Source organism: Vipera ursinii (genome assembly GCF_947247035.1).
Source record: "Vipera ursinii genome assembly, chromosome: 6".
Lineage (NCBI taxonomy): Eukaryota > Metazoa > Chordata > Lepidosauria > Squamata > Viperidae > Vipera > Vipera ursinii.
Window position 1 is genome coordinate 89,084,042 of NC_139515.1, and position 27,500 is coordinate 89,111,541.

Below are 27,500 nucleotides of genomic sequence, written 5' to 3' on the forward strand. Positions count from 1 at the left end.
GCCCACCTTGTTTCATCTCAATTAATCTCCCATGGCTTTCTGAAAAAACGTTGTGCTCTCCCATTGCAGACCATGCCGTTGGGTTTGGTGGGAAGTACGGCGTGCAGAAGGACCGCCAAGACAAGTCTGCCCTGGGTTGGTCCCACAAGGAGGAGATCAAGCCCCATGAATCTCAAACAGGTCTGGAAGATTCAGGTCAACCTTGGTTCATCTCAAGTCACCTCTGTTGGCTTTCTGAAAAATGTTGTGCTCTCCCATTGCAGACCACGCCGTTGGGTTTGGTGGGAAGTATGGCGTGCAGAAGGACCGTCAAGACAAGTCTGCCTTGGGATGGGCCCACCAGGAGGAGGTCAAGCCCCATGAATCTCAGACAGGTCTGTAGAAAATATGGATGGGTTTGTTCTGCTCCAGCCTACAACCGGCCCTGTTGGAATGTCAGGGACAACCCCTTTTTTATATTCAAGAGGCTGGAATTAAGCCAACCAAATTTATTTGCAAAAACTAAACGAAACAGTTCAAAACAGAGTTAAACAAATACAGACCGAGACTATATCAGAAGCTCTTCAAACGGTTGCCTTCAGCAACCATTACCTCCCACACATTCCCCTTTTAAGCAGCAGTCTCAAGGCATGGCTTCTCATTGCCTTCTCCCGAGGTGCCTCATTGCTTTTCTTTGTTCACTTCTGCTAGTCTGCCTCCTGCTTCGAGCGTCCCTGAACAGAGCCAGCTGTGGATCGTCTGCTTCCAATCTTTCAGACTCACCCAGCTGGGTCTGAGGAGGAACAAGACGGGAGGGGCCTGGCTGAGAGCTCTGCGGTGCATCAGAACTTTCCTCTGCAACCAAAGGCTCTCCAAACCCCTCCTCCTCCTCCTCTTCAGAATTATCCGACTCAGCTGCCGAAACCACAGGCTGACACCGAATCACAACAGGGTTGGAGCTGTGGCCTGGTGGTCCTTTAGTTTGGCTGACCCGTGTGTTGCTTGGGGCCAATATGTACAATGAGTAGTTTTTCTTCCTCATTAGTCTGCTACATGAGGAGCTTCTCAGATCGTGAAATGTGAACTCCACCCCCTGCTCAAGCAAAGGAGTAGAAATTTAAGGGTCCCGGAATGATGGTTGTCCATCCTCCACTTGGAAGCTTCCAGAGAAGGAAGTCCTTCCGTCTTTGGATCTTGGACAAGGAGCTGCAAGACCATTCGTTCCCTGCCAAAAAGAGAGAAGATGGCTTTGGTTGAGAGCTAACAACCATCCCAAGTCACAAAGAAAGACTTAGAAAGCTTTACAACCTACTCACCTTGCAATATATTGGCTGCAATAGAAGAGAATATTTGTAGTTCAGGGTTGAACTGTGGGGTCCTTGGTGCTCTCTGAGCTTGGTTGTACTCTTGCAGATGTTTAATGACTCAACTAGGTAACTTCATCAGTGGTAATCTTCATCATGCTCAGAGATTTTATTTATTTATTTTTATTTATTTTAATTCCATTTATATCCCGCCCTTCTCCGAAGACTCAGGGCGGCTTACAAGCTTAGCAGTAGCCTTCATTCTATGTATATGCCTGCTTATTAGGGCTTTCACACACACCCCAAGCGGCATTATTACAAAGTCAGCTTATTGCCCCCAAGAATCTGGGTCCTCATTTTACCTACCTCGGAAGGATGGAAGGCTGAGTCAACCTTGAGCCTGGTGGGACTCGAACCTGCACTAATTGCAGGCAGCTGGGGTTACTTAAGGAGGCATTAGCCCACTGCTCCACCAAGGAGTCCACAGTCCTCCTCCTCCTCCTCCTCCTCCTCCTCCTCCTCCTCCTCCTTTTCTTCCCTTCATGTTCTCCTCCTCTTTCTCCTCCTCTACCTCTTCATTCCTTTTCCTCTTCCTCCCTTCTTCCTTTTCCTGTTCTCCTCCTCTTCTTTTGCCTCCTCTTCTCCTCCTTCTCCTTTTCCTCCCTTCTTTCTTTTCCTCTTCCTCTTCTTTCTCCTCCTCTCCTTCGTTCCTTCTCCTTTCCCCCCTTCTTCCTTTTTCCTCTCCTTCTCCTCCTGCACTCCTCAAACCCCCTCCTTTTTAGCCCTGATGAGGTTACCTAATTGGGTCATGAAATACCCGCAAGAATACAACCAAGCTCAGAGAGCACCAAGGACCCCACCAGGCATTGGTTATGTGCCCGCAGCCAGGTCAGACAACCAGGTCAATTGAAGATTTAGTGGTTGGACTCACACAGCAAGCCAGGTTTGGTGATCTTGGTTAGGCTTTGCATTTGTGAGTGGCTTACTAGGTTGTGCCAAGCCGGGCAATCTGTTGGCTTTGTGATTCTATCTATCAATCAAATTCGGAAAATGTCTTAATTTGTTTTGTATTCTCTCCCTGGGAGCTGCAAGTCCATTAGTTTCATCTCAAATCATGTCTTGACTGTCTTGGCTTTCTGAAAAATGTTGTGTTCTCCCATTGCAGACCACGCTGTTGGATTTGGTGGGAAGTATGGCGTGCAGAAAGATCGTCAAGACAAATCTGCCCTGGGTTGGTCCCACAAGGAGGAAGTCAAGCCTCATGAATCCCAGACAGGTCTGGAAGATTCAAGTCAACCTTGGTTCATCTCAATTAACCTCTCTTGGCTTTCTGAAAAATGTTGTGTTCTCCCATTGCAGACCATGCTGTTGGATTTGGTGGGAAGTATGGCGTGCAGAAGGACCGCCAAGACAAGTCTGCCCTTGGATGGGCCCACAAGGAGGAGGTCAAGCCCCACGAATCCCAGACAGGTCTGTGGAAGGAAGTGGACCTGGGTAATCTCTTAGAAGAGCATAAATATACAACATGGAAACCATGTTCTGAAATCTTTTAGCTAAGGACTGCAAGGTCCAGTTCCTATTTTGCAAGTTCAAGCTTCCAAGTTCTTCTCCAGAACTTTGAGGCTCCAGAACCTGAAGGAGGTTGCTTCCATACAGGGGACTACTAAGAAGAGCAGATAGACTCCATGTTTGGTACTCTTCTTTGTTATTTTCAAAGGTCCTGTTCTCTTCATTTTTCATTTGTGTATCGTTGTGTATATTTGAGGGGCTGCCAGAAAGAACGGGGGTCCAACCTATTTTCCAACGCGTTTGAGGGCAGGACAAGTAGCAACAGATGGAAAGTAGTCAAGGAGAGAAGCAAGCAGGAACCAAGGAGAAACTTCCTGACAGTGAGGACAATTAACCAGTGGAACAGCTTGCCTCCAGAAGTTGAGGGTGCTCCATCACTGGAGGTTTTCAAAAATAGACTGGACAACCATTTGACCGGGATGGTATATGGACTCCTGCTTGTGAAGAAAGTTGGACTAGAAGACCTACAAGGTCCCTTCCAACTCTTTCATCCTGTTAATTGCACCTACTATAGGGAGGCAGGTGTCTTCTGCAGAACTCCACCAGAATGCCAATTCTAGCCACCTTAGTTGAATCTCTGCTTATCTGCTGTATCCACACAGCTAGTTTAGGCAGACACTGGAGGTACGGAAAGACTCAGTCACACTCAATCTAGCCTGGGCTAGACATCAAAGGAGAAGGTCAAGCCCATGAGTCCTAGGTGGGACTATTGAAGGAGATGGGATGTATTATGAAATCTGCAGTCTAGTTTTAATTGTGCTAAATGACCCGGGTATGTCAACATGCAGAAGAAGTTGATACTTCTTAGGTGGTTACTAGTGTTTAAATCATCAGCTTCATCACAGGACCCTTTCTGTGCCAACTCCTTCAATGTCTCCGGAGGTTCTCAATCATCCAGGTCATAGTTGCCCCAAAGGCGCTTTTTCCAAAAGGCAACTGGACCTCCTTGGCTTTTTTCTTTGAAAACGTTTCTCTTCTCATCCTCTTCGATTCTTCTTAGTCCTGAAGAACTGAAGAAGCTTCTTGGATGAGAAAGGAAACATTTTCAAACAACAACAACAACAAAATCAAGGAAGTCCACTTGCCTTTTGGAAAAAGCACCTTTGGAGCAACTCTTTCAATGTAGTCTCAAGCCCCTCAGGGTAGACGGCTGCACGGGCCAGTGATAAGGAAGGATGTTAAGCGCAGACGTCTGAGTTCCACTCATGCTTCCACCTTCCTTAAAAAAAAAGTTGCTTGTTTTCTCTTTTGCAGACTATTCCCAGGGCTTCGGAGGCCGTTACGGGGTGCAGAAAGACAGAGTGGACAAGGTAAATGGAGGTCAAACCTGGGATGGGCTCAGCTGGGTCTGGATGGTTGGAAGAAGCAGCTCCAGAAGACATGTGCCCATTTCAAACTCTCTGTCATCAATGCTTCCCCTAATTCGAGCCTCATGGCTTGGTTTTATTCTTGTGACATCAAGACTTCAGGAGAAGCTTCGCCAATTGTTCCCCTGCGGATATGTTGGACTACAAATCCCATTCATTAGAGCCAGGGTGTCCACAGCTTCCTCCTGCCCTTTGGTAGTGGACTTATGCTACCCGGGGGTACACAGGGAAGTAAGAGAATGTCAAGATATTGTCCACATCTGCACGATGGGAGCTCCACTGCTTCCGTTACCTCTGCGTCTTGCATGGGGCCCATATAAAATGGGAGCTGGGGAATCTAGGCGTCTGAGCTTGGGGTCCACGTTGCCTTTTTTGACCCTCTGCAGATACTATTGTTACTGCATCGTTAAAGTGGCACCATTAAGCTGTCTTCCAGCCATTTCCAACCTGGCCTAGAAGGAGAAAAAATCTGTTTGATGTGACTTACAGATTCTTCAGGGGGACGCGGTGGCTCAGTGGGTTAGGACGCTGAGCTTGTTGATCAGAAGGTCGGCAGTTTGGCGGGTCGAATCCCGAGTGCCGCGTAACAGAGTTGAGCGCCTGTTAATCGTCCCAGCTTCTGCCAACCTAGCAGTTCTAAAGCACGTAAAAATGCAAGTAGAAAAATAGGGACCACTCCGGTGGGAAGGTAACAGTGTTCCGTGCGCCTTTGGCGTCTAGTCGTGCCGGCCACATGACCACGGAGACGTCCTCGGACAAGCGCTGGCTCTTCGGCTTTGAAACGGAGATGAGCACCGGCCCCTAGAGTCGGAAACGACTATCACGCATGTGCAGGGGAACCTTTACCTTTACAGATTCTTCAAGGGGAGGATAAATCAGGAATGGGCGTAATAAATCTGGACTGGTTTGCCAACCTCAGCAACTTGAAGATTTGTGGGCTTTTAACTTCAGAGCTAGAAGAGAGTGGGACAATCACTGATGATGTTCCATAGATGGGTCATGAAACGTCTGCAAGAAAACAACCAGAGAGCATTAAGGACCCCACAGTCCTCCTCCTCCTCCTCTCCACAAACCCCACACTCCCTTCTAGAACTGATGACGTTCCCTAGTTGGGTCATGAAACATTTGCAAGAAAACCACCCAGCTCAGAGAGCACCATGGACCCCACAGTCCTCTTGCTCTCGCTCCTCCCCTATCCCTCTACTTTGCAAACTCCCCTCCCCTCTAGCGTTGATGATGTTACCTAGTTGGGTAATGAAACGTCTGCAAGGAAGCCATCAAGCTCAGGCAGCACCATCCCAGGGCCGCAAATATTCTCTTTTATCAGTTTTCCCTGACTTGTCTTGCAGAGCGCTGCCGGTTTTGGTGAGATGGAAGCTCCCATTTCCTCATATCAGAAGACGAAACCTGTAGAGGCTGGTAAGTTTATCCATCGGCCCCTGGAAAGAAGGGGCGGATCTCACGAAGAGCGAGAAAATGCCCCTTTCTCACCCCTGGCAAGACGTCCGTGGATGCTGAATGCGGAATCGAACGCAGGACCCAGTGCAAATAATCCAGGTTTCCTGTAGCTTTGATGAAACAGCAGGTGCTGGTGGGACTCCCTCCAAAGGGGGAGACCCCCCCACCCACCCAATGAAGAGGTGCATTCACATTGACACATCTCAGCAAGGTGGGAGAGATGATTGCATAATCAACAGATGAGGATCTCAAGTTACTATATGGAGGAGCTCAGGTTACTTCCTGCACCTGTTTTCCTTCATAAACAAAAAGGGAAGAATTAAAATAAGAGAGAAGCATCTCCCACAAATCAAGAGGAATGCCAGACACCAAAATTAAATCTAAATCTATGGGATTGCTCCAAAAAGGTGATATTTCTGTGGCCTTATATCACCATATATCCCCCTGATTTAAGCAATTGCAACTCTCCTAAGAACCAATTTGTCCCCCGTGAAAAAAATGCTCGGTGGCTAGGATGAGGGCTGCACAAGCCTCAGGATCTGGCCTTGAGATTCACAGATGCCAAGCGGTGTTGACTTCGTAGGGGGCAATCCCAAGGGGAACCCATTCGACCTACACAAAGGAGGAAGGCCTTTCAGATGGTTTTGTGAGAGTGAAGGGTGCCCCCCCTCCATTTGAAAATTCAAGGCAGGGGTGTCCAACCGTGGTCACTTTAAGATTGGTGGACTTCAACTCTCAGAATTCCCCAGCCAGATCTGTGGACTTCAATTCCCAGACTTCCCCAGCCAGACAAGCTGGCTGTGGAATTCTGGGAGTTGAAGTCCACTGCTCTTAAAGTTCCTAAGGTTGGACACCCCTGGTTTGAGGAGAAACTGGATGTTTCGTCGCACTTCTTCTGAAGACCAGTCATTCAGAGGACCTACACAATCCCACCAGTCTCTCCTTTTGATTGGAGATGGAGGAAGCTTCTTCTCATAATTCTGAATCTTCTCTATTGACCTTCTCGTTGGGAACAGCTTCTGCTGGGATGGGTAACTTGAGGCAACGTTTTGAAAACATGGCCAAGACTGTAGAGGAAGAGAACAAGAAGAGGGCAGAAGAGGAACGAGCCCGTCGCCAGTCCCGGGAACTTCAAGAAACCCAAGAGAAGCCAAAGGTGAGAGTCTTGAGAAGACATGTTCTCCATCAGTCATCTCAAGCTGACCTCTGGGGTTAAGTCCTTCTCGGCTTAGGATTGTTGCTAAGTGTTACCACAACTTCTCAGAAGTGAAGCTGATTTTCATGTATGCGGGGGCCAGTTAACCATGTGTTCTCACCTTCAATCCATAAGTAGTCTACAGTTAGTCCTCAATCAAGCCCCAAATTTCTGTTGCTAAACAAGACAGTTGTTCAGTGAGTTTTGTCCCATTTTATGAACCTTATTTGCCACACTGGTTAAGTCAGGGGTATCAAACTCGCAACGTCACGTGACATGTCGTGACGTATCGTGACTTTTTTCCCCCTTGCCAGCAATGGGGTGGGTGCGGTTTTGCTATGATGCATCTGGCCCAGGGGCCGGCAATTTGACACCCCTGGGTTAAGTCAATCACCACAGTTGTTAAGTTAGTAACGCGGTTGTGAAGTGAATCTGGCTTCCCCATTGACCTTGTTGGTCAAAAGGTCACAAAAGGGGATCACATAACCTGGGACACCGCAGCTGCCATAAACAGGAGTCAGTTGCCAAGCGACTGAATTTTGATCATGTGCCCATGGGGATGCTGCAGTGGTTGTAAGTGTGAAAAATGGTCATAAGTCATTTTTCCCCCATGCGGTTGTAACTTCAAAGAGTCATTAAATGAATTGTTGCAAGTTGAGGGCTACCCATACTCTTAAAGCTGTCTGTGGGGAGTAGATGAGGCCAACAAATTCCCGAATCTCTACCCTGAAGGACCTTTTCAGAGACTTCCCCCTCTTTGTGAGAATGGAAAAACAGACACGTTGACCTACAACCAGCCTATGAACCCCTCAGAATCCAAATCAACCACGTAGCTAATCAGAGACAGAACCAACCCTCAGCCATCCCGCGCAATCCCCCACTCCCACCAGCAGTTCGCCTGCCAATGACTCTCACCTGATTTATTTATTTATTTATTTATTTAATTTGTATACCGCCCTTCTCCCGGGGGACTCAGGGCGGTGAACAGGGAAATACATAAAAACTAGATGTGACCTCCCCATCACAAGACCCATCACAAGCCTCTCACTGTTGACTCACACCTGACCTATCACGAGACCCATCGCAAGACCGTCACTCCACACACCCACACCTGAAGCCCTCATAAATAGAAGAGCACTGACATTGACATCCCCTAAGCCCATGGTGGCAAACCTATGGCACAATCTTTGTGGGCATGCGTGCCGTCGCCCCAGTCCTAGGCCTTCAGCTGAGTTTTAGAAAACTTTTTCACTTTAGGCCGCCGGTGGCGTGTGCAAAAAAAAGGTTCAATCAATCAATTTCGACTTCTTGTGCGGAAAAAAAAAGATCTCGCAAAGTTGGAATTGATTGATTGAACTTTTTAGTCCCACCCAGTCTGCCATTACCACCACAGCCACGCCCACCCAATGGGCCATGCCCAGCCAATGGGCCACACCCAACCAATGGGCCATGCCCACCTGGCACCCGACGATACATAAGTGGGTTTTGGGTTGCAGTTTGGGCACTCGCTCTCTAAAAGGTTCACCATCACTGCCCTAAGCTCTGCTGAAGATGTTACCTAGCCTAGTAAGGAAATGTTAGGAAAACCAACCCACAAGGTCGGAGAACGAACCTCCACCCTCATCCTACACACGAGGTACAGATATTTGCTACTATTTGCAAATGGAAACATTTATTTTGGAAGACAACGGCCCTTAGTAGTCTCCATATTATCAATTTCTTCTGCTGTGGAGGAAAATCAAGGAAAAATTGGCCTGCAGGGCCAAACTGCTGAATGTCCTTTCTCCTTTAAGGGAATGAAGAAGAGCGAAGAGCGAGTTCAGAGCCCTCCATCGGTGCCTGGACAGACACAGAGAAAGGGCAACCTGCCCCCTCTGCCTCCCGAACACCAGGTAGGGGAGATGGAGAGTGTAAGGTCTGAGTGTGAATTCACTTGTGCAACATTGCTTCTATCAAGGGAAACATGCTTAAAAAGTTCTTGGTTTCCAGACAGCTTCTGTGCATCTGAGGTGTCCTTGATGTTCTCCAAGCTTGGCTGCTTCCTTGCAGACATTTCATTACCCAACTGGGTAACATCATCAAGGCTAGAAGGATTGAACGAGAAGGCTCCTAAGCACTGAAGATGTTACCTAGTTGGGTCATGAAAGATCTGTAAGAAAACTGCCAAGCTTAGAGAACACCAAAGACCCCACAGTCCTCCTCCTCCTCCTCCTCCTCCTCCTTCTCTCCACAACCCCCCCACCCTTCTAGCACTGTGGATGTTCCCTAGTTGGGTCATGAAATGTCTGCAAGAAAACCACTCAGCTCAGAGAGCACCAGGGACCCCACAGTTCTTCACCCCCCGTCCTCCTCCTCCTCCTCCTCCTCCTCCTCCTCCTCCTCCTCCTCCTCCTTTTCCTCCTCCCTTCTAACACTGATGATGTTCCCTAGTTGGGTCATGAAGGGTCTGCAAGAAAACTGCCAAGCTCAGAGAACACCAAGGACCTCTCAGTTGTGGTTGTAAGTCATACAGCCTCATATAGTGTGCACTTTTGCTATCTGTCATTATGAACAAAAGATTGTCCTGGTGGGCCCATCTAGTCAAATTCTGGTTCCTCCAGAAAGAGTAGATTTGATGAGAAGTGAATTTGTTGAGGGATGTGGTTCTTCGTTTTCTAGGAAGAAGCAGAAGAGGATAACCCTCCAGTTCTTCCTCCACGGAACCTGGACTTGCAAGGTGGCACCAGAGAACCTCTTCTCCCACCTTCTGGCCAGGAGCAGGAGCAGGAGCGGCCCATCTATACGGAAAGCATCGAAGATGGTGGTGATTATGAGGAGGTGATTGAAAATCTGGACCGTCCGGAACCTCCTCCCTTCATTGATGATGAAGGAGGCGATTATGAGGAAATGCCAGATCAAAAGGAAGTCTCCGATGAAGACAGTGCCGAGGTGGGCCAGGAATACGAGGAGCTCTGCAGTGGTCATCCTGGAGGAATGACTTCTTCAGGTAAGAGGAAGAGGGCAAGCTGGTTGAGCAGGGTGAAATTTACCTTCACCCTGGAGACTCAAGTCTTGATGTAAATTTGTTGTATGTCCTGGTTGTTGGTTTATGAAAACTGGGCTAGAGAAGGTCACTTCAGAACATAGGGCATGTTATGAGTTCCCTCTCTTAAGAAGGTCCATCTGGTAGGACCAAGACGAGGGACCTTCTCTGTGCAGTGGTTCCCTCCCTGTGGAACATCCTCCCTGTGGAGATAAGACTGGACCCACCAGTTTTCCAAAAGACCCTAAAGACTTGGTTTGGCCAACAGTCCTGGGAAGCCCAGAGTGATACGGAGCCCATCAAGTGATTGGTTTGATTCTAGGGGAGTGAGGGTTTATTGGGGTTTATATTTGGGGTTTTATTTCTTTAAGCTATCTACAGTCACCATGAGTTGGGCAGCCATATAAATTTTCTAAACAAACAAATAAATGTTGACCGTCCAGCTGGCAAATTCAATACTGAAGAAACTTTATGGTCTTGAGGTGCCGCAAGAGATAAACTTTATTGAGTACACATCCTGGCACCGAAGGAACAAAATCAACTCCAGTTTTCCCACACGAAAATCTGGTTAGTTAACAATAGCTTTTCACAATCCCCACCCACCAAGTGTTCACGTTGCCCAATCACATCCCTTCGGTTTGTTATGGGAACGGTCCACTTCTCCATCAGATACCTGCTTTTCATGACTTTGGGTCCCACGGTCCATGGGTGGCTTCTTGAAACTCCCGTTTTTTTCCCCAGGCTCTCCCTCCCTCCCTCCCACCCTCCCACCCCCCCCAACTCCCGTTTCTACGGCAAGTTGAGTAGCGACAGAGGTTAGCAAGCATCTTAGCAATTCAGCCTTGACAATGTTGAATTTGGGAACGAGATTGCATTTGATCCCAGTGCCCCCGGTCCTGTTTTAAGAGCATCCCAGTTCCCTCAGAATGCAGAATAACTGAAACGCAGGAAGACAAATTCTCTTTGGACATCACAAAAGAACTTTGCAAGGGTAAGAGCGGGAAGAGATGGGGGAAGTCATTCAACAATTTGAAGCACTCTTGGTAACAGAATAAGAGTGTAATAGAGTTGGAAGGGACCTTGGAGGTCTTCTAGTCCAACCCCCTGCTGAGGCAAGAAACCCTATACCATTCCAGACAAATGGCTGTCCAGTCTCTTCTTAAGAACCTCCAGGGTTGGAATACCCACAACTTCTGGAGACAAGTCAATTAACCCAGTGATTATTTTTTCTCACTGTCAGGAAGTTTCTCCTTAGTTCCAGGTTGCTTCTCTCCTTGATTAGTTTCCATCCGTTGCTTCTTCTCCTGCCTTCAGGCGCTTTGGAGAATAGTTTGGCTCCCTCTTCTTTGGGGCAGCCCCTGAGATGTTGGAAGGCTGCTATCATGTCACCCCTGGTCCTTCTCTTCGTTAGACCAGACATAGCCACAACTGTTCTTCATATGTTTTAGCCCATCTTGGTTACTCTTCTCTGCACTCTTTCCAGAGTCTCTACATCCTTTTTTATATTGTGGTGATGAAAACTGGATGCCGTATTCCACGTGTGGTCTTACCAAGGCCTTGTAAAGTGGTATTAACACTTTAATTTTAATTTTAATTTAATAATATTTCTATACCGCCCTTCTCCCTGAGGACTCAGGGCAGTTCACAGGGCAAAAGTGAAATACAAAATACAAACATTAAAAAGAGATTAAATGATTGCCCAAGTTAAAACAATTAATATACAATTATAAAACCCCAAAGATAAAATTAAGAATACAAAAATAAAAAACCCCCACCAATCCCCATCAGGCTAGGCCGGCTTGTACAAACAAAAACGTCTTGAGATCGCGACGAAAGGAGCGAAGATCGGGCGCCATCCAGAGCTCTACCGGTAACTGATTCCACAGCTCCGGAGCGCCCACAGAGAAGGATCTCCCCCTGGGGGCCACCAATCGACATTCTCTGATCGGTGGCACCCTGAGGAGGCCCTCTCTGTGGGAACGCACAGGGCGCAGGGAGCTTGATGCCGGCAGCAGATGTTCCCTAAGGTACTCCGGCCCCATGCCATTACCAGTACCTTGAATCTCACTTCACATGAACACCATTACCATTACCTTGAATCTCACTTCACATGATTTTAATTCTGTCCCTTTGTTAATGCAGCCTAGAACTTCATTGTGGTTTTTTTTTGGCAGCTGTATGACACTGCTGGCTCATATTTAAGTGATCGTCCACTAGGACTCCAAGATCCCTCTTGGAAAATATCCCTCTCTGATAGATGTGCCTTGATTTAAATTCTCACACCATTGAATGTGGGAGCGGTTGATCTTCAACTCTGTTTTCAAGTTGACGGGGCTGGGTAAGAGTCAGGATAATTCACACGATGGGGATAATAAGATACTCCACCTCCACAATTTTCTTTTTCAGCTGTTGAAGAGCATATATATGATGTGAGTGAAGGAAGCCTATCTGCCTTGGCCCTTTATGACTACCAAGGAGGTAGGTCAATTCTTCTGGATAATGGGGACTGGGAAGCGCATGGAGGTGGCTACGATGGGTGAGGAATAACAGAGTTGGAAGGGACCTTGGAGGTCTTCTAGTCCAACCTCCTGCTCCAGCAGGAGACCCTACACCATTTCAGACAAGTGGTTGTGCAGTCTCTTTTTAAGAACCTCCAGTGTTGGAGTACCCACAACTTCTGGAGGCAAGCCGTTCAGTCTTGAGAAGACAGGAAAATCCTTACCCTTGGTCTGAACAAGTGTTGCCTGCTTATTAATACCCTCTCCATTTTTTTTCCAGAGGGAGATGATGAGATTTCCTTTGACCCTGGAGATACCATCACATCCATCGAACGGGTAGACGAGGGCTGGTGGCGTGGATCTTGCCAGGGTAGAGTTGGCCTATTCCCCGCTAACTATGTGAAACTCCTTTCGTGAAGATCTACCCAATGGTGGTCACCCAACCCCTGCTTCTCCAGCGCCCTTGCCTTACTTGCTGTGCGACACAACCAGGCCACAACCCTCTCCTGAGGGAGGGGAAGTGGAGAAGACCTGCCTCACCTTGCATGGAACAGTCAGATGCTTTCTCCTTCTTAGAGCAGTTGTACATCTCCGATATCTGTCCTCTTGTTCTTCTCGTCATGCGATGATCTCTGGACCTGGTTTGTTCAATCTTTGGAACTGGATCCCCACAACCTTCCCCTGCTCCATCTTTCTGTGGTGATCTCTGAACCTATTCGAGCTGCAACTGGCTTGTTCAATCTTTGGAACTGGATCCCCGCAATCTTCCCATGCCCCATCTTTCTGGGGTTCCTAATTCCATCTTGGCTAAATCTCTCATGGACCACTGAAGCTCCATGAGCTTAGAGTGATAGTTTGTTCTGTCCTTAACTTACAATCCTTCTGTCAGCGCTGCTAACATCGGATGTTTTTGCATTGACAACAGATGGAAATGTAGCCCCCTTTCCTCTTTCGCTTTTAGAGTTAGGTGATGCTGGGAGGGGAGATGTGAATGAGAGTCCAGCTAGACATAGCAACACTGAACTTAGCGTGAGAATCAAGGTTACTGAGCCCAGAGCTGATGAAGAATTGGCGGGCTGGAGAGGAAGCCCGTGCTTCAAGCTAACTGGGGAATGTGATTTATGACCGTTAATTGGAGGAGGGAATTGTGCTTTGTTACTTTGTGCCCAGGGAAGGGGAATTCAGTTGTTGGCTTCGATTATGTAGTGCCGATATTATGCTACTCGAATAAAAGATCTTTTAAGGTAAAGGATGCCTCAAAGTTCTTTTGAAGAGTTTCATCTGTCGGGACCCAGACACCTTCATCGAGCAATCAAAGTAGCAACGACACTGAAAAAAGTGACCTACCACCAATCCATGTACTTGCATCAGCACGTGTCATGAGATCCCAATTTGGCCCCTTGACAACCAGCATGGATTTAGGATGATGTCAGCATCCTCTGTGTGTGTGTGTGTGTGTGTGTGTGTGTGTGTGTGTGTGTGACATGATCGCTGTTTGCAACCTTCGCAACTGGCTTCCCACCAGCAAAACCAGTGGGGAAGCTGGATTTGTCTAATGACGACATGGTTCATTTAACCAATGTGGAAAAACGGTGGCGAGATCAGTTGCTTCTCACTTCAGCACCTTGCTTAGCAACGGAAATTGTAGATAGAATTGTGCTTGTAACTCTAAAATTACCTGTACAATATCGTAAGGCTATTTTCAGAACACCCAAACACCTCAAGTAACCAACTTGCCTGAACAAACAAGCCAGATTGAGATGATGGGCTGGTTCGCGCCGATCAGTCCATCTGAATAGAGGTGGAAGGGACCTTGGAGGTCTTCTAGTCCAACCCCCTGCTCCAGCAGGAGACTCTAGAGGAAGGGTCTTCAAACTTGGCCACTTTAAGACTTGTGGACTTCAACTCCCAGAATTCCTCAGCCAGCCAGGTGGCTGATGATGTTACCTAGTTGGGTCATGAAAGGTCTGCAAAAAAACAACCAAGCTCAGAGACCATTAGGACTACCCCTCCTCCTCCTCCTCCTCCTCCTCCTCCTCCTCTCCACAAACCCCCTTCCTTCTAGCACTGATGATGGCATTACTTAGTTAGCTCATAAAACTTCTGCAAGAAAACCACCAAGCTCAGAGCGCATCAAGAACTCCACAGAGAAGGATCCCCTGCATGAGGGGAAGGGTCTTCTCCACTTTCCACCCCGGGAAGGGATTGAGACCTCTGGTATGTCACATGGCAAACAGGTCAAGGGCAGTGGAGGAGCTGGGATGGACATTTCCTGCAGGATCCACCCCTTCGTTGATTCGATTGCAACTCTGTTCTCATGGAGTTTCCCCTGAGAGTCCCTCTTTCTGGGCATGGAGATTGTCCTGAGTTCGAGCTTTCCCCCCTTTGCCCTTCACTCCAACCTTCCAGGCAGGAATCCCCAGGGGGCAACTACTTCGCGTTTCTGTTTGTGGTGCAGGTATTGATCTCCAGGGACAGTCAGATACCGTAGGGACCACCTCTCTCCTTTAGCCAGCATTGGCTCCGAGGGTGACACAGACAAAATTTGGGGCACCCGAGGAAGAAGCAGAGACCTCCTCAGGGCAGAAGAGGAGAACTTGCAAATTCCTCCCTCCCCCGTTTTCTGTAGCACCTTCACATCCCATAATAGACGGCCACGGAGAGAGTATACCCGTCTCCGCTTCCAAAAGTTGCAGCAGCCGCAGAAGCAGGAAAAGCAGCAGCTCCATTCTGGAGGCTTTTGCAAGGTGAGGAGACCCCAAAGAAAGAGGACAGTGAAGGTCCTCAGACCTGGCAAAGCCCCCTTGGGCAGCAGGGGGTGGGGAGGGGGTGGGGGTGGAGGAGATGCCTACTAGGCCCCCCTTTTTAAACCAGCCTTTTTGCCGCTCTGTAGGGTGCATAAATTGCATCTGATTCAGCCTCATCCTTTCCTGGTGCCTGAGAGAGGGGGGAAAAATAGATCTAAAGCGAAGTGTTGGTGGTGAGGAGACAGGGGAGGACCTGGACCTTCCCCATGGATACCCCCTGACCCCAAGCCTGGGATTGGTGGAAATTGACTTCTTGGTGGGATTCTTGGATCATCTAGTAAGTACCAAGCTCCCCGTGCCTCTTAATCTCCACTTGACACATGCACACAAACACACATGCATACACCAGCGAAACCCCACTTTCTAGATGTGTTTGAGAAAGAAGCTGCCTGTGATGGGAAGGAATTTGGGGAGACCCCAGCAGGGCTGGGAAAGCAAGGGAGCTTTTGGGGGTGAGGAGGGGAAGACAAATTCCAGAGGAGGATCTGCTGGTCAGGAGAAGAAGCTCAGAACGGTCCTGGATTCCTCCTGAGGACCAAGGTCAGTCGATCCCTGATTTATCTGAAATGGAATAGGGTTTCCTGCCTGAGCAGGGGGTTGGACTAGATGACCTCCAAGGTCCCTTCCAACAACTTCTTCTTCTTCTTCTTCTTCTTCTTCTTCTTCTTCTTCTTCTTCTTCTTCTTCTTCTTCTTCTTCTTCTTCTTCTTCTTCTTATTATTATTATTATTATTATTATTATTATTATTATTATTATTATTATTATTATTATTATTATTACAAACCAGGAGACCGAGGAGCACCTTGAGGGCCCCTCAGGAGGAGGGTCTGGGCTGCCCGGGTGAGTCTTAAGTGAGTTCCAGGGAGGGGCAGAATAAATTCAAGGAGGACCGTCTCTTCCTGGCTGTAGCTTCCCACGACCCACGTAGCACGGAAGGGGAGATCTGTAGCACTGGAGATGTGGCAGAAACTCTCCCAGCTGCGTAATGTTGCACGGGAAGGGCATTCCTCTGCAGACACCGTGATTGTGTTGTGTGAGCTCAGCATGTTGTGATTAGGCTCCAGAGAGTGACGTGAGTGGACGGTGAAATGGTTGTGTGGAAGCAGCCGCTCCCAGGTTCAACCAGGAGCCGTCCTTTGTCCTCACTCAGGAGTTCTCCTTGCGGCCCTTAATGCAAGAAGGAAAAGACCCCCCCCCATACCATCAGCAGTAGGGATCACCCCCCCACACACACACACATACACCCTGTGCATGTGATCAGAGGCAGCTTGTACCTTCACAGCATGCAAAAGGTCATAATTCCTGATGTGTTTATTTTTTGCTCAAGCCCTCCGAAATGCAGGGACCACAAATCTCCATTTGTGGCTGCAGGGAAATTTGCAGGGTGATTAGGATCCTCCGTTTACGATCCCCAAGGTCTGCATCTGCTCTTTTTGATCAGCTGCACAAAGTTCTCTTGATCTTTTCCCTACATCACCTTCTTTATATATATAAATCTCCATCCTGGAGCATCTCCATCCTGACGACGTTGGCAGTTGGCCAACGAAAGCTTGATTTTTTAGCAATAAAAACTCTTTTAGTTTTTAATTCTATCCCAGTGTTCATTTGTTTGTTAATTTTACCATGCCTGGGATTCGTATTTTTAATCTTTTCAAGGAATTATATATATAATTATATATATAAGGGACCTTGGAGGTCATCTAGTCCAACCCCCTGCTCAGGCAGGAAACCCTATACCATTTCAGACAAATGGCTGTCCAATCTCTTCTTAAAAACCTCCAGTGTTGGAGCATTCACCACCTCTGGAGGCAGGTTGTTCCACTGGTTAATTGTTCTAACTGTCAGGAAGTTTCTCCTTAGTTCTAGGTTGCTTCTCTCCTTGACGAGTTTCCATCCGTTGCTTCTTGTCCTGCTTTCAGGTGCTTTGGAGAATAGCTTGATTCCCTCTTCTTTGGGGCAGCCCCTGAGATATTGGAAGACTGCTATCATGTCCCCCCTCACCCTTCTCTTCATTAAACTACACATACCCAATTCCAGCAACCGTTCCCTATATGTTTGAGCCTCCAGCCCCCTAATCATCTTTGTTGCTCTTCTCTGTACCCTTTCTAGAGTCTCGACATCTTTTTTACATCGTGGTGACCAAAACTGGATGCAGTATTCCAGGTGTGGCCTTACCAAAGCATTGTAAAGTGGTATTAGTACTTCACCTGATCTTGATTCTATCCCTCTGTTAATGCAGCCTAGCACTGTGTTGGCTTTTTTGGCAGCTGCAGCACACTGCTGGCTCATATTGAAGTGATTGTCTACTAAGACTCCGAGATCCCTCTCACAGTTACTACTATTGAGCAAGGTACCACCTATACTATACCTGTGCATTTGATTTTTCCTGCCTAAATGCAGAACCTTACTTTTTTCACAATTGAATTTCATTTTGTTAGATAGCGCCCAGTGTTCGAGTCTGTCCAGACCCTTCTGTATCTTAAGCCTATCTTCTGGAGTATTGGCTATTCCTGCCAGCTTGGTGTCGTCTGCAAATTTGATGAGTTCCCCATCTATCCCCTCATCCAAATCATTAATGAAGATATTGAAGAGCACTTGACCCAGAACAGAGCCCTGGGGCACCCCACTACACACTTCCTTCCGTGTAGATGCGGTTCCATTGAGGACCACACCCTGAATACGGCCTGTCAGCCAGCTACGAATCCATCTGGTGGTGGTGCTGTCTAACCCACATTTTTCTATCTTATCAAGTAGTAGGTTGTGATCTACTTTATTAAATGCCTTACTGAAGTCCAAGTAAATTATATCTACAGCGTTCATCTGGTCCACTAATTTTGTCACTTGGTCAAAGAATGCAATAAGATTTGTCTGGCATGATCTGTTTTTGACAACCCATGTTGACTTTTAGTGATAACTTTGTTTGCATCAAGGTGTTCGCTGATTTGTTCTTTGATTATCTTTTCCAGAATCTTCCCAGGTATTGAGGTCAGGCTGATAGGTCTGTAGTTTCCTGGATCTATTTTTCCCCCTTTTTTTGAAAATGGGAACTACATCAGCTCTCTTCCAGTCCTCTGGTAGTTCCCCAGTGCTCCAGGATCTTTGAAAAATATAGTTCAGTGGTTCTGAGATCACGTCTGCCAGTTCCTTGAGAACCTTGGGGTGTAATCCATCTGGTCCTGGTGATTTGAACTCGTCTTGGCTGGACAGGTGCTCACTTACCATTTTCTTGCCTATCTTAACTTGCGTTTCTATTCTGTTTTTTATGGCACTGGTTTGGGTAGGTTGGACTGTTTTTTACCTTTGTGTAAAGACAGATGCAAAAAAATAGTTAAATAGTTCTGCTTTCTCCCTGTTGCTTGTCACCTTCTCGCCACTTTCCCCCACTAATGGACCAATCATTTCCTTAACTTTTTTCTTGTTTCTTATATGTTGAAAGAAGCTTTTTTTGTTATTTTTGACTTTGGTCGCAAGCCTTAGTTCATTTTGAGCCTTAGCTTCCCTCACTTCATCTTTGCAGGCACGGGCTGTTTGCTGATATTCTGACTTAGTTATGTGCCCCTCTTTCCAATTCTTGTCCTTTTTATCTTTCAGTTTATCAGAGAGTTCTTTATGCAGCCATGCTGGTTTCTTTTGAGAGCTGTTATTTTTCTTCTTTGTTGGTATTGTACTAGACTGGGCCTTTATTATCTCACTTTTCAAAATTTCCCAAGCTTCTTGAGTTGTTTTCCCCTTTTAGGATTCTCATCCATGGAATTCTTCCCATGGTCTCTCTAAGTTTATTGAAATTAGCTCTTTTAAAGTCCAAGACTCTAGTTTGACTGTATTCTATTGCTTGTGCTTCCATAATGTTGAATTCCAATATTGCATGATCACTTCCCCCCAAGGTTCCTGTGGCTTCGACACCTTCTATCATTTCATCTCTGTTTGTGAGAATTAAATCCAATATGGCTAATCCCCTAGTTCCCTTCTCTACTTTTTGGGAGAGAAAGTTGTCTGCTAGGTTTGACAGGAATCTGTTTGATCTTCCACTTGGTGCAGAGTTTGTCTCCCAGTTGATATCAGGGTAATTAAAGTCCCCTATTACTATTGTGATGCACTTCCTACATACCTGAGTTAACTGACTAGCAAAAAGTTCATCTATTTCCTCTGCTTGGTTGGGCGGCCTATAGTATACACCTATGGCAATGTCATTTTCCCCCCTTTTATATTGACCCAAATGCTTTCAAGTTTACAGTTTTCGTCATTGTTTTGCTCTATTTCTGTAGACATGTAGTTATTTCTTATATATAGAGCAACTCCACCTCCTCTTTTGTTTAGTCTGTTTCTTTTAAATAATTTAAATCCCTCTAGCTGTGTGTTCCATTTGTGGGTTTCATCCCACCATGTTTCCGTAATGGCAACAATATCATATCTGCCCTCATTTACCTGAATTTCTAGTTCACCCTGCTTATTTTATTAATTTTCTAGTTTTACAGTCAAATACCTAATAGACAGCCGGTTGTCTGGGTCCATTAGTAATTCAGTGGTACATATTGGCTCCTTCAGTCTAGATTCAATATTACCACCATCCAACGTTTCCTCTCTTCTTCCAGGAACCCCTGTTTTCCCACACTAGGCAAATACAATTCTTATTGTTATTGATGAATATACAACTGAATGTCAACATCTTTGTTACATTTTTCTCATAACATCAATAATGTCAGTTTTAGATAACTTTTCTAACCAAAACATATCTCAATTGCATTTGCACTCAACATCCGTGTGTTCAATCAGTATCCTGTTTTTGCTTTTTTTTTTTAAAAAAAAAAAATAAGTCCTGCAAGCTATTCTTGATCTCTCACTTTGGCGTGGAAGATTGGGAAAGGCTGTCCGAACGCCGGAGTCATTTGCTTTCGACAAAACTATGAGATTGAAAAGAGTAATTTTTTTTTGTATCCTCCTGTAAGTGGATCAATGCCCTTGAGAGTCCCCTGGCCTCCTTATGCAATCTTTTTGGAAAAGGGAATTTTACTGCAATTTCCAACCTTCAGGTAAATCTTCCTGCTTCTATTGAAATAAATGGGTCAAGAAATCCATTTCTGTTTCACTATGTTCTTTCCCAAAGCCCAACAAGATCAGCTTGGCTCTTTTAAGAGTAATTAATGACTTGCGTCCTTTAATTCAACTTAAGTAAGGAGCAAGTTATTTCAAAACATGATGTTATAAACTGTCACAATTATTTTAAAGGATGTGTGCTTTTCCATTGGTCCCATAAAGCCGTGGTGATGCAGTGGTTAAAATGCTATTTTGCAGGCAAACTCTGCACACAGCCAGGAGTTCGATCCTGATGGGGCTCAAGGTTGACTCAGCCTTCCATCTTTCCAAGGTCGGTAAAATAAGGACCCAGATTGTTGGGGGAAAATATGCTGACTCTGTAAACCGCTTAGAGGAGGCACTGTGAGGCAGTATATAAGTCCTGTTGCTATTTCCATCCCTCCTAAATTCTTCCCTTTTCCAGTCTTCTCCTTGCAGGTATCTTTGATGGACCTCATGGAAGGTGTCAATCAGACCCTGCAAGTGACCGAATTCTTGTTCCTGGGTTTCTCTGACGTGCCCAGAGGACAACCTTTCTACTTTCTGCTCTTCCTGGCCATCTACCTCATCACTTTGGTGGCCAACTCAATGATACTCATCTTGATCCAGCTGGATTCGCGCCTCCACAGTCCGATGTACTATTTCCTCAGCCATTTGTCCTGCTTAGACATCTGCTACTCCTCCGTCACCCTCCCCACCATCCTGGTGAACCTCTTGCGCCAGCAGCCCACCATCTCCTACAATGAGTGCATGGCCCAGATGTTCTTCCTGATGACATTTGCGGGGACTGAATGTGCACTGCTGGCTGTGATGGCCTATGACCGCTACGCAGCCATCTGTGAACCCTTACACTATTCTCAACTCATGAGTAGGAGGGTGCAGATCCCTCTGGCCACGGGTTCTTGGATCTGGGGTCTTGTTGACTCTGTCTTTCACACTGCGTTGGCCACCGATTTGGCCTTCTGTGAAAACAACCAGATCCATCACATCTTCTGTGATGTCCCGCCACTCTTGAAAATTGCCTGCAGCGACACCTACACCAACGAGATGGCTCTTCACACTGCGAGTATCTTTGTAGGGCTCTGCCCGTTCCTCCTGGTTGTCATTTCATATGTCTACATCGTATCTTCCATTTTGCAAATCCGCTCTAGCAGTGGAAGGAGAAAGACCTTTTCCACCTGCGCTGCCCACTTGGTTACCGTCATCCTCTTCTATGGGATGATCAACCTGAATTACAACCGTCCGAGGGAGGGCTACTCCTTGGGGGTGGACACTCTGGTTTCCATCCTCTATTGCATCGTCACCCCCATGCTGAACCCCCTAATCTACAGCCTCCGAAACAAGGAGGTCAAAGGGGCCCTACAAAAACTTCTGTGCACCCAGTAGAAGGACAAAGCCTCTCCTGGAAGACAGTGAAGTAAAAGAACCTGGATCACATTCCTACCTTCTCTGCACATTCTTGTCTATAGATCAACAACAGTTTTACCTCAATGAGGCATTGTGTAGCTCAAATTTCAACAGGGCTCCTTTGCTCAATGCCTCTGGAATTCTACCAGCCATATCCTTCCTTCCTACGTCGCTATTTTGGTTTAACCATTTAAGGTGGAAGTGGGAAAAAAAAAGATCTGGAAAACGTTCTCCCAACTATCTCCAAAAAAATTTTCAAGGTATTTTCACGAGGCAAAGATGTCCTTTGACTTCACTGTTTTTTATATTAGAACTGGGCATTGTTAAATTTAAATTTACCAACAAAGAATTAAAGGGAGACTAGTATAGTTATTTTGAGCTATTTAGCTCTCAAAAGCTAGCCATATCCTTCTAAGATTCGAACCCGGGCCTCTTGCATGTCAGGCAGATGTATTAACCTCTAAGCCACAGGGTCTCCTCACTTTGCCAGCTGTACTATTAAGTGTTGGGTACTGTCCATGGATGAGATGGCTCAGTGGGTTAGGACGCTGAGCTTGTCGATCGGAAGGTCGGCAGTTTGGCGGGTCGAATCCCGAGTGCCGCGTAACAGAGTGAGCGCCTGTTACTCGTCCCAGCTTCTGCCAATCTAGCAGTTCCAAAGCACGTAAAAATGCAAGTAGAAAAATAGGGACCACTACGGTGGGAAGGTAACAGCGTTCCATGCGCCTTTGGCGTCTAGTCATGCCGGCCACATGACCACGGAGATGTCCTTGGACAAGTGCTGGTCACCCCGGAAAACACGTAGAGCTGGGAGTACTAAATGGAGACGTCAGAGATGACAACAAAAAAAGTGGGTGGAAAAATATATATAAAAAATAAAATCTCTACACTGAACTGCTATCTCTGGATTCAGCTTCAACCTGGCTTTGCTAGAGGCCAGCCTGCATAAACCATAGGAGGAAACAACTGCTCGAATTCTGGTTACTGTTTGGTGCATAAATAACTACTAACAGGGTTTGTTTTGGGTGTAAATATATGTCTACCATCACAATTCTTCCTTCTTCATCGCGATAAATCATAAATTTTGGAATGCGCAGAGTTGGATAGATTGACTATGAGACTGGAAGTAAAAGAAGAAACAGAACATTATAAAACTTGGGACTTACTTTACTGATGGTTAGAGGAAAGAATAAAGGATTAGGAATTTAATATGTATTAGCGTATTTAAACTCAGACAGCATGTTGGTTGAAAAATTATTATTATATGTATGGGGGGAAAAATTAAAAATCTTACAAACAAAAAATTGTTGGAATCGCGGGGAAAGGGAGAAACCTGGGAGGAGGAGAAATAATAATAATAATAATAATAATAATAATAATAATAATAATAATAATAATAATAATAAGTTGGAAGGGACCTTGGAGGTCTTCTAGTCCAACCCCCTGTTGGCTGTTGCTATTGCTGAAGAAAGAGACAATAGTTTATGTCGCATCTAGCATGTCCCTGGAGATGGCTTGCGTCAGAGAGGAGAAAAACAAAGCGTCTGCATGCTTCCCATTTGGGAGTTCCTTGATGGAAACTTTGGAACTTTTGAAGAAAGGCTGGGAGCCGGGAAGGTAGGCCGAGATCCACACAGAACAGAATAACGGAGTGGGAAGGGACCTTGGAGGTCTTCTAGTCCACCCCACTGCTCAGGCAGGAAACCTTATACCATTTCAGACTGCTGGTTGTCCAATTTCTTCTTAAAAAATAATGGAATAACAGAGTCGGAAGGGGCCTAGGAGGTCATCTAGTTCAACCCCCTGCCCAGGCAGGAAACCCTATACCATTTCAGACAAATGGCTGTCCAGTCTCTTCTTAAAAACCTCCAGGGTCGGAGCATCCACAGCTTCTGGAGGCAGGTGGTTCCACTGGCTAGTTGTTCTAACTGTCAGGAAGTTTCTCCTTAGTCCAACACTCAACATCTAAGCTGTCAATGAAGGGACTGTTAGCAAAAAAAAGCCTTTGAATGTAACTGGACAATAAAGAGATAACGGTGAGGGCGGGGGGCGGGGGGGGGAGGAACGGGAAGTTAACTAGGAAACGTCACGTGTAAATATTAGTTCTGGCTTTGCTGTACTGTGTCCAGTTGGACTTTATTAAAAGTATACCATTCACACGAATGGAGTCGACGGTCTTTCTTTCCTAAGAAACCGAGGTGGGACCCTCTTGCTGATGATTTAGTTGTATTTCTGCAAGACCCAGGAAGGACAACGGAATATCTGAGGAGGAAGCTCCATGACTTTGGAGCTTTAGCCAGTTTCAAACTAAATAAACAGGAGACAAAAATGCTGGCTAAGAATATAACCCTAATTTCAAGATTATGAAACTTGGGAGGTGGAGAAAAAGATGAAATATCTTGGGGCTGCGTTGACCAATACAAATTCTAAACCGCTTCAGAATATGTTTGTGCCTGTTTTGAATGACATTGAAAAAGACTTACTATGGTCAGACCAATTGCAATTATTATTTATTTTATTTTATTTTACTTTTGTTTATTATTTTTATTTTTATTATTTTATTTATTTATTTTATTTTTTATTCTATTTTATTTTTATTTTGTTTTATTTTATTTTATTTTATTTTTATTTTATTATAATTTTGTTTTATTATTATTTATTTATTGTATTTTTATTTTATTATTTATTTTACTTTATTATAATTTTGTTTTATTTTATTTTTTATTTATTAGTTTAGTTTAGTTTAGTTTTATTGTATTTGTATACCGCCCTTCTCCTGAAGGACTCAGGGCGGTGAACAGGGCATACTTAAAAATACAAGATACAAAAATTAAAAAAGAATTAAATAGTAGCCCAGCTAAAACAGTCGATAACAATATAAAAATCCCCATTAAACCCCAACATATCCCCATCAGGCCAGGCTGGCAGCAGGTGGTCCCCGAGGTACTCCGGTATTTATTATATTTTTATTTTATTATTTATTTTACTTTATTGTTTTATTTTATTTTTTCATTCAGTCATTCAGGTTTGTTCGTTCATTCATTCATTCATTTATATTTTAGAACATTTATATAGCTGCCTACTCACAACAACTCTAGGTGGCTTGCAAACAATAAAAACACAAAATAGAAAGTAAAAATAAAAAAGATAACAAAAACCCAATGCCTCCCCTCCAGTCCACCCCCCCATCCCCCCCCAGCTATCACTCCCAATTCAATGAGCCACTCGACGGGCTCCATCGCACTCTGGACTCCCCAGGGTTGTCAGCATGAGGGGACAGGAGGGATCGTATCAGCCCCCTAAACTTCCAGGTGGCCTCAACGACTCTCAGGGAGAGCACTAACGACCAGATGACTGCAAGGAATATAAACCCATCCTCCACCGTTCAGGAAGCTTCTGGGATGAGAAGCGACACATCTTCAAGGAAAAACAAAGGAAATCCAGTTGCCTTTTGAAAAGGCACCCTTGGGACAACCGTGACCTGCAGGACGGAGAATCCCCATAAGCAAAATGGGGAAACTGATCCTCCACACCTCGTCAGACATGGTAATAGAGTCCCATTAAAAAGAAATAAAAACAGGGCTTCCTTTATGGCTGGGGAATTCTGGGAGTTGAAGTCCACACAACTTTAAGTTGCCACAGTTGGGGAAACTCCGCTCTAACCCTTCAGAAGCTTTCGTAGGGCCCCTTTGACCTCCTTGTTTCGGAGGCTGTAGATTAGGGGGTTCAGCATGGGGGTGACGATGCAATATAGGGTGGAGACCAGAGTGTCCACCCCCAAGGAGTAGCCCTCCCTCGGACGGTTGTAATTCAGGTTGATCATCCCAAAGTAGAGGATGACGGTAACCAGGTGGGCAGCGCAGGTGGAGAAGGTCTTTCTCCTTCCAGTGCTAGAGCGGATCTTCAGAATTGTAGACAGGATGTAGATGTATGAAACGATGACAATGACAAAAGGACACAGGCCTGCAATAGCGCTGGCTGTGTGAAGAGCCACCTCGTTAACATATGTGTCACTGCAGGCAATTTTCAAGAGTGGCGGGACATCGCAGAAGATGTGGTGGATCTGGTTGTTTTCACAGAAGGCCAAATCGGTGGCCAGGGCAGTGTGAATGGCAGAGTCAACAAGGCCCCAGATCCACGCAGCTGTAGCCAGAGGGACTCGCACCCTCCTACTCATCAGTTGAAAATAGTGCAAAGGTTCACAGATGGCCGCATAGCGGTCATAGGCCATCACAGCCAGCAGTGCGCATTCAGTCCCCGCAAAGGTCATCAGGAAGAACATCTGGGCCATGCACTCACTGTAGGAGATGGTGGGCTGCTGGCGCAAGAGGTTCACCAGGATGGTGGGGAGGGTGACGGAGGAGTAGCAGATGTCTAAGCTGGACAAATGGCTGAGGAAATAGTACATCGGACTGTGGAGGCGCGAATCCAGCTGAATCAAGATGAGTATGACTGAGTTGGCCACCAAGGTGATGAGGTAGATGGCCAGGAAGAGCAGAAAGAAGAAAGGTTGTCCTCTGGGCATGCCAGAGAAACCCAGGAACAAGAATTCGGTCACCTGCAGGGTCTGATTGCCCCCTTCCATGAGGTCCATCAAGGATAGCTGCAAGGAGAAGACTGGAAAAGAGAAGAATTTAGGAGGGATTAAAAAAGAGCAGAATTTTGGAGTTAGGAATGGAAACGTGCACATTCTTTGCCATAATTGTGACACATGGGGAGATGAAAACATGACAATATGCGACAACCTCACCCTTAATTAAATTAAAAGAGTGCAGTTTTATTAATTACTCTTAAAAGAGCCAAGCTGAACTGGTTGCGCTTTGGGAAAGGACACAGCGAAGCAGAAAATGGATTTCCTGACCCATTGACTTCAATAGGAGCAGGAAGATTTACCAGACAGATGACTATCTGGCTCGTATTTAGGTTGACCATTAAGTGGACTATTTCCTGCTTCGAAGGTAGAGCCCATGGGAATTGCAGCAAAAATGCCCTTTTCCAAAGCAATTGCACAAGGAGCCCACGGGACTTTCAGGGGCATCGATTTACTTACCTGGGGTCCTCTGTTCATGGGCTTTGAGTCTGGAGGTGAGTGAAATTCCTCTTTCTGGTTACTGAGAAGAAAACAGCATGTCCAGTTCTTGAGCATCAAGAGGCTTGTGCATCTCTGGCTGGTTTCGTTGAGCTGCGATGGAAGACCAAGACAAGCAACTGGGTGGGATAGTCTGGAATCAAACTCAGGGCCACAAAACCCATAATCCAGGCTCACTGGAGTATTTATTTATTTAGCAGGGAGGACTGGAGGAATTCTCTCCAGAGAATAGCGGAAGGGATTCCTACACACAAAAGGATGCTCTCCTATTTAGACATTTTGGGAAAGGAGGAGAAAGTGATGGGAGTCATAGAGATGCATAAATTATAGGTGATGTAAAGTTAGGTATTGACCCTTATCAAACCTTAAGTTTATCCTCCACTCTTTTAGTGTTATTCTCATCAAGAGAAAAAATATTGTCTTAATGCAATAAAAATATTATTTGCGTTGCCTTAGAAATGTAAGTTTTTGAGAAGCGAGGACTTTGAGGTTGCCCCAGTTAACACACATTCCTTCTGCGTTCCTATTTGGCTACTGTTGTGTACTGGGTTTGTTGCTTGAGAGAAGAGACGAGGCGAGTGAGTTCAGTCAGGAACATTCTTTATTTGCTTGCAGGAACCGAACTGGGAAACAGGGCTGCGAATGAAGCTATTTATACCCTGGCCTCTAGGTGGCAGCCAATAGGTTTAAAGCAACCTATTGCCGCCCTAGAGGCAGCCAATGGCAGCGCT

At 45.9% G+C, this 27,500-nt stretch overlaps 4 protein-coding genes across 4 annotated transcripts in view; 2 read left to right on the forward strand and 2 right to left on the reverse strand.

Annotated features, from left to right (window-relative positions):
* Window positions 1-13,635, forward strand: part of LOC310642699 (uncharacterized protein) — a gene marked incomplete at its 5' end in the record, with an annotated part of 21,744 nt that extends 8,109 nt beyond the window's left edge. The window contains 11 exons of the mRNA XM_083366586.1: window positions 70-180; window positions 264-374; window positions 2,449-2,559; window positions 2,643-2,753; window positions 4,107-4,162; window positions 5,569-5,638; window positions 6,694-6,833; window positions 8,666-8,764; window positions 9,531-9,858; window positions 12,301-12,372; window positions 12,673-13,635. Of these exons, the coding sequence (XP_083222712.1) occupies window positions 70-180; window positions 264-374; window positions 2,449-2,559; window positions 2,643-2,753; window positions 4,107-4,162; window positions 5,569-5,638; window positions 6,694-6,833; window positions 8,666-8,764; window positions 9,531-9,858; window positions 12,301-12,372; window positions 12,673-12,809 (1,346 nt within the window). The 3' untranslated portion in view covers window positions 12,810-13,635. The remainder of the gene's footprint in view (window positions 1-69; window positions 181-263; window positions 375-2,448; window positions 2,560-2,642; window positions 2,754-4,106; window positions 4,163-5,568; window positions 5,639-6,693; window positions 6,834-8,665; window positions 8,765-9,530; window positions 9,859-12,300; window positions 12,373-12,672) is intronic.
* The window catches only part of LOC310642441 (C-type lectin lectoxin-Lio2-like), a 310,859-nt gene that overhangs the window by 130,953 nt on the left and 152,406 nt on the right, over window positions 1-27,500 (reverse strand). The gene's annotated exons all lie outside the window — the stretch shown is intronic.
* Window positions 20,679-21,659, forward strand: LOC310642700 (olfactory receptor 5V1-like; the record flags this gene model as incomplete). The annotated part of the gene is made up of 1 exon (XM_083366587.1): window positions 20,679-21,659. The coding sequence occupies exon 1, from the start codon at window positions 20,721-20,723 to the stop codon at window positions 21,657-21,659; it is 939 nt and encodes a 312-aa protein (XP_083222713.1). The 5' UTR covers window positions 20,679-20,720.
* On the reverse strand, window positions 24,639-26,309 carry LOC310641885 (olfactory receptor 5T17-like). The gene has a single exon (XM_083365202.1). It carries the CDS (start codon window positions 26,272-26,274, stop codon window positions 25,339-25,341), a length of 936 nt encoding a protein of 311 aa, XP_083221328.1. The 5' UTR covers window positions 26,275-26,309; the 3' UTR covers window positions 24,639-25,338.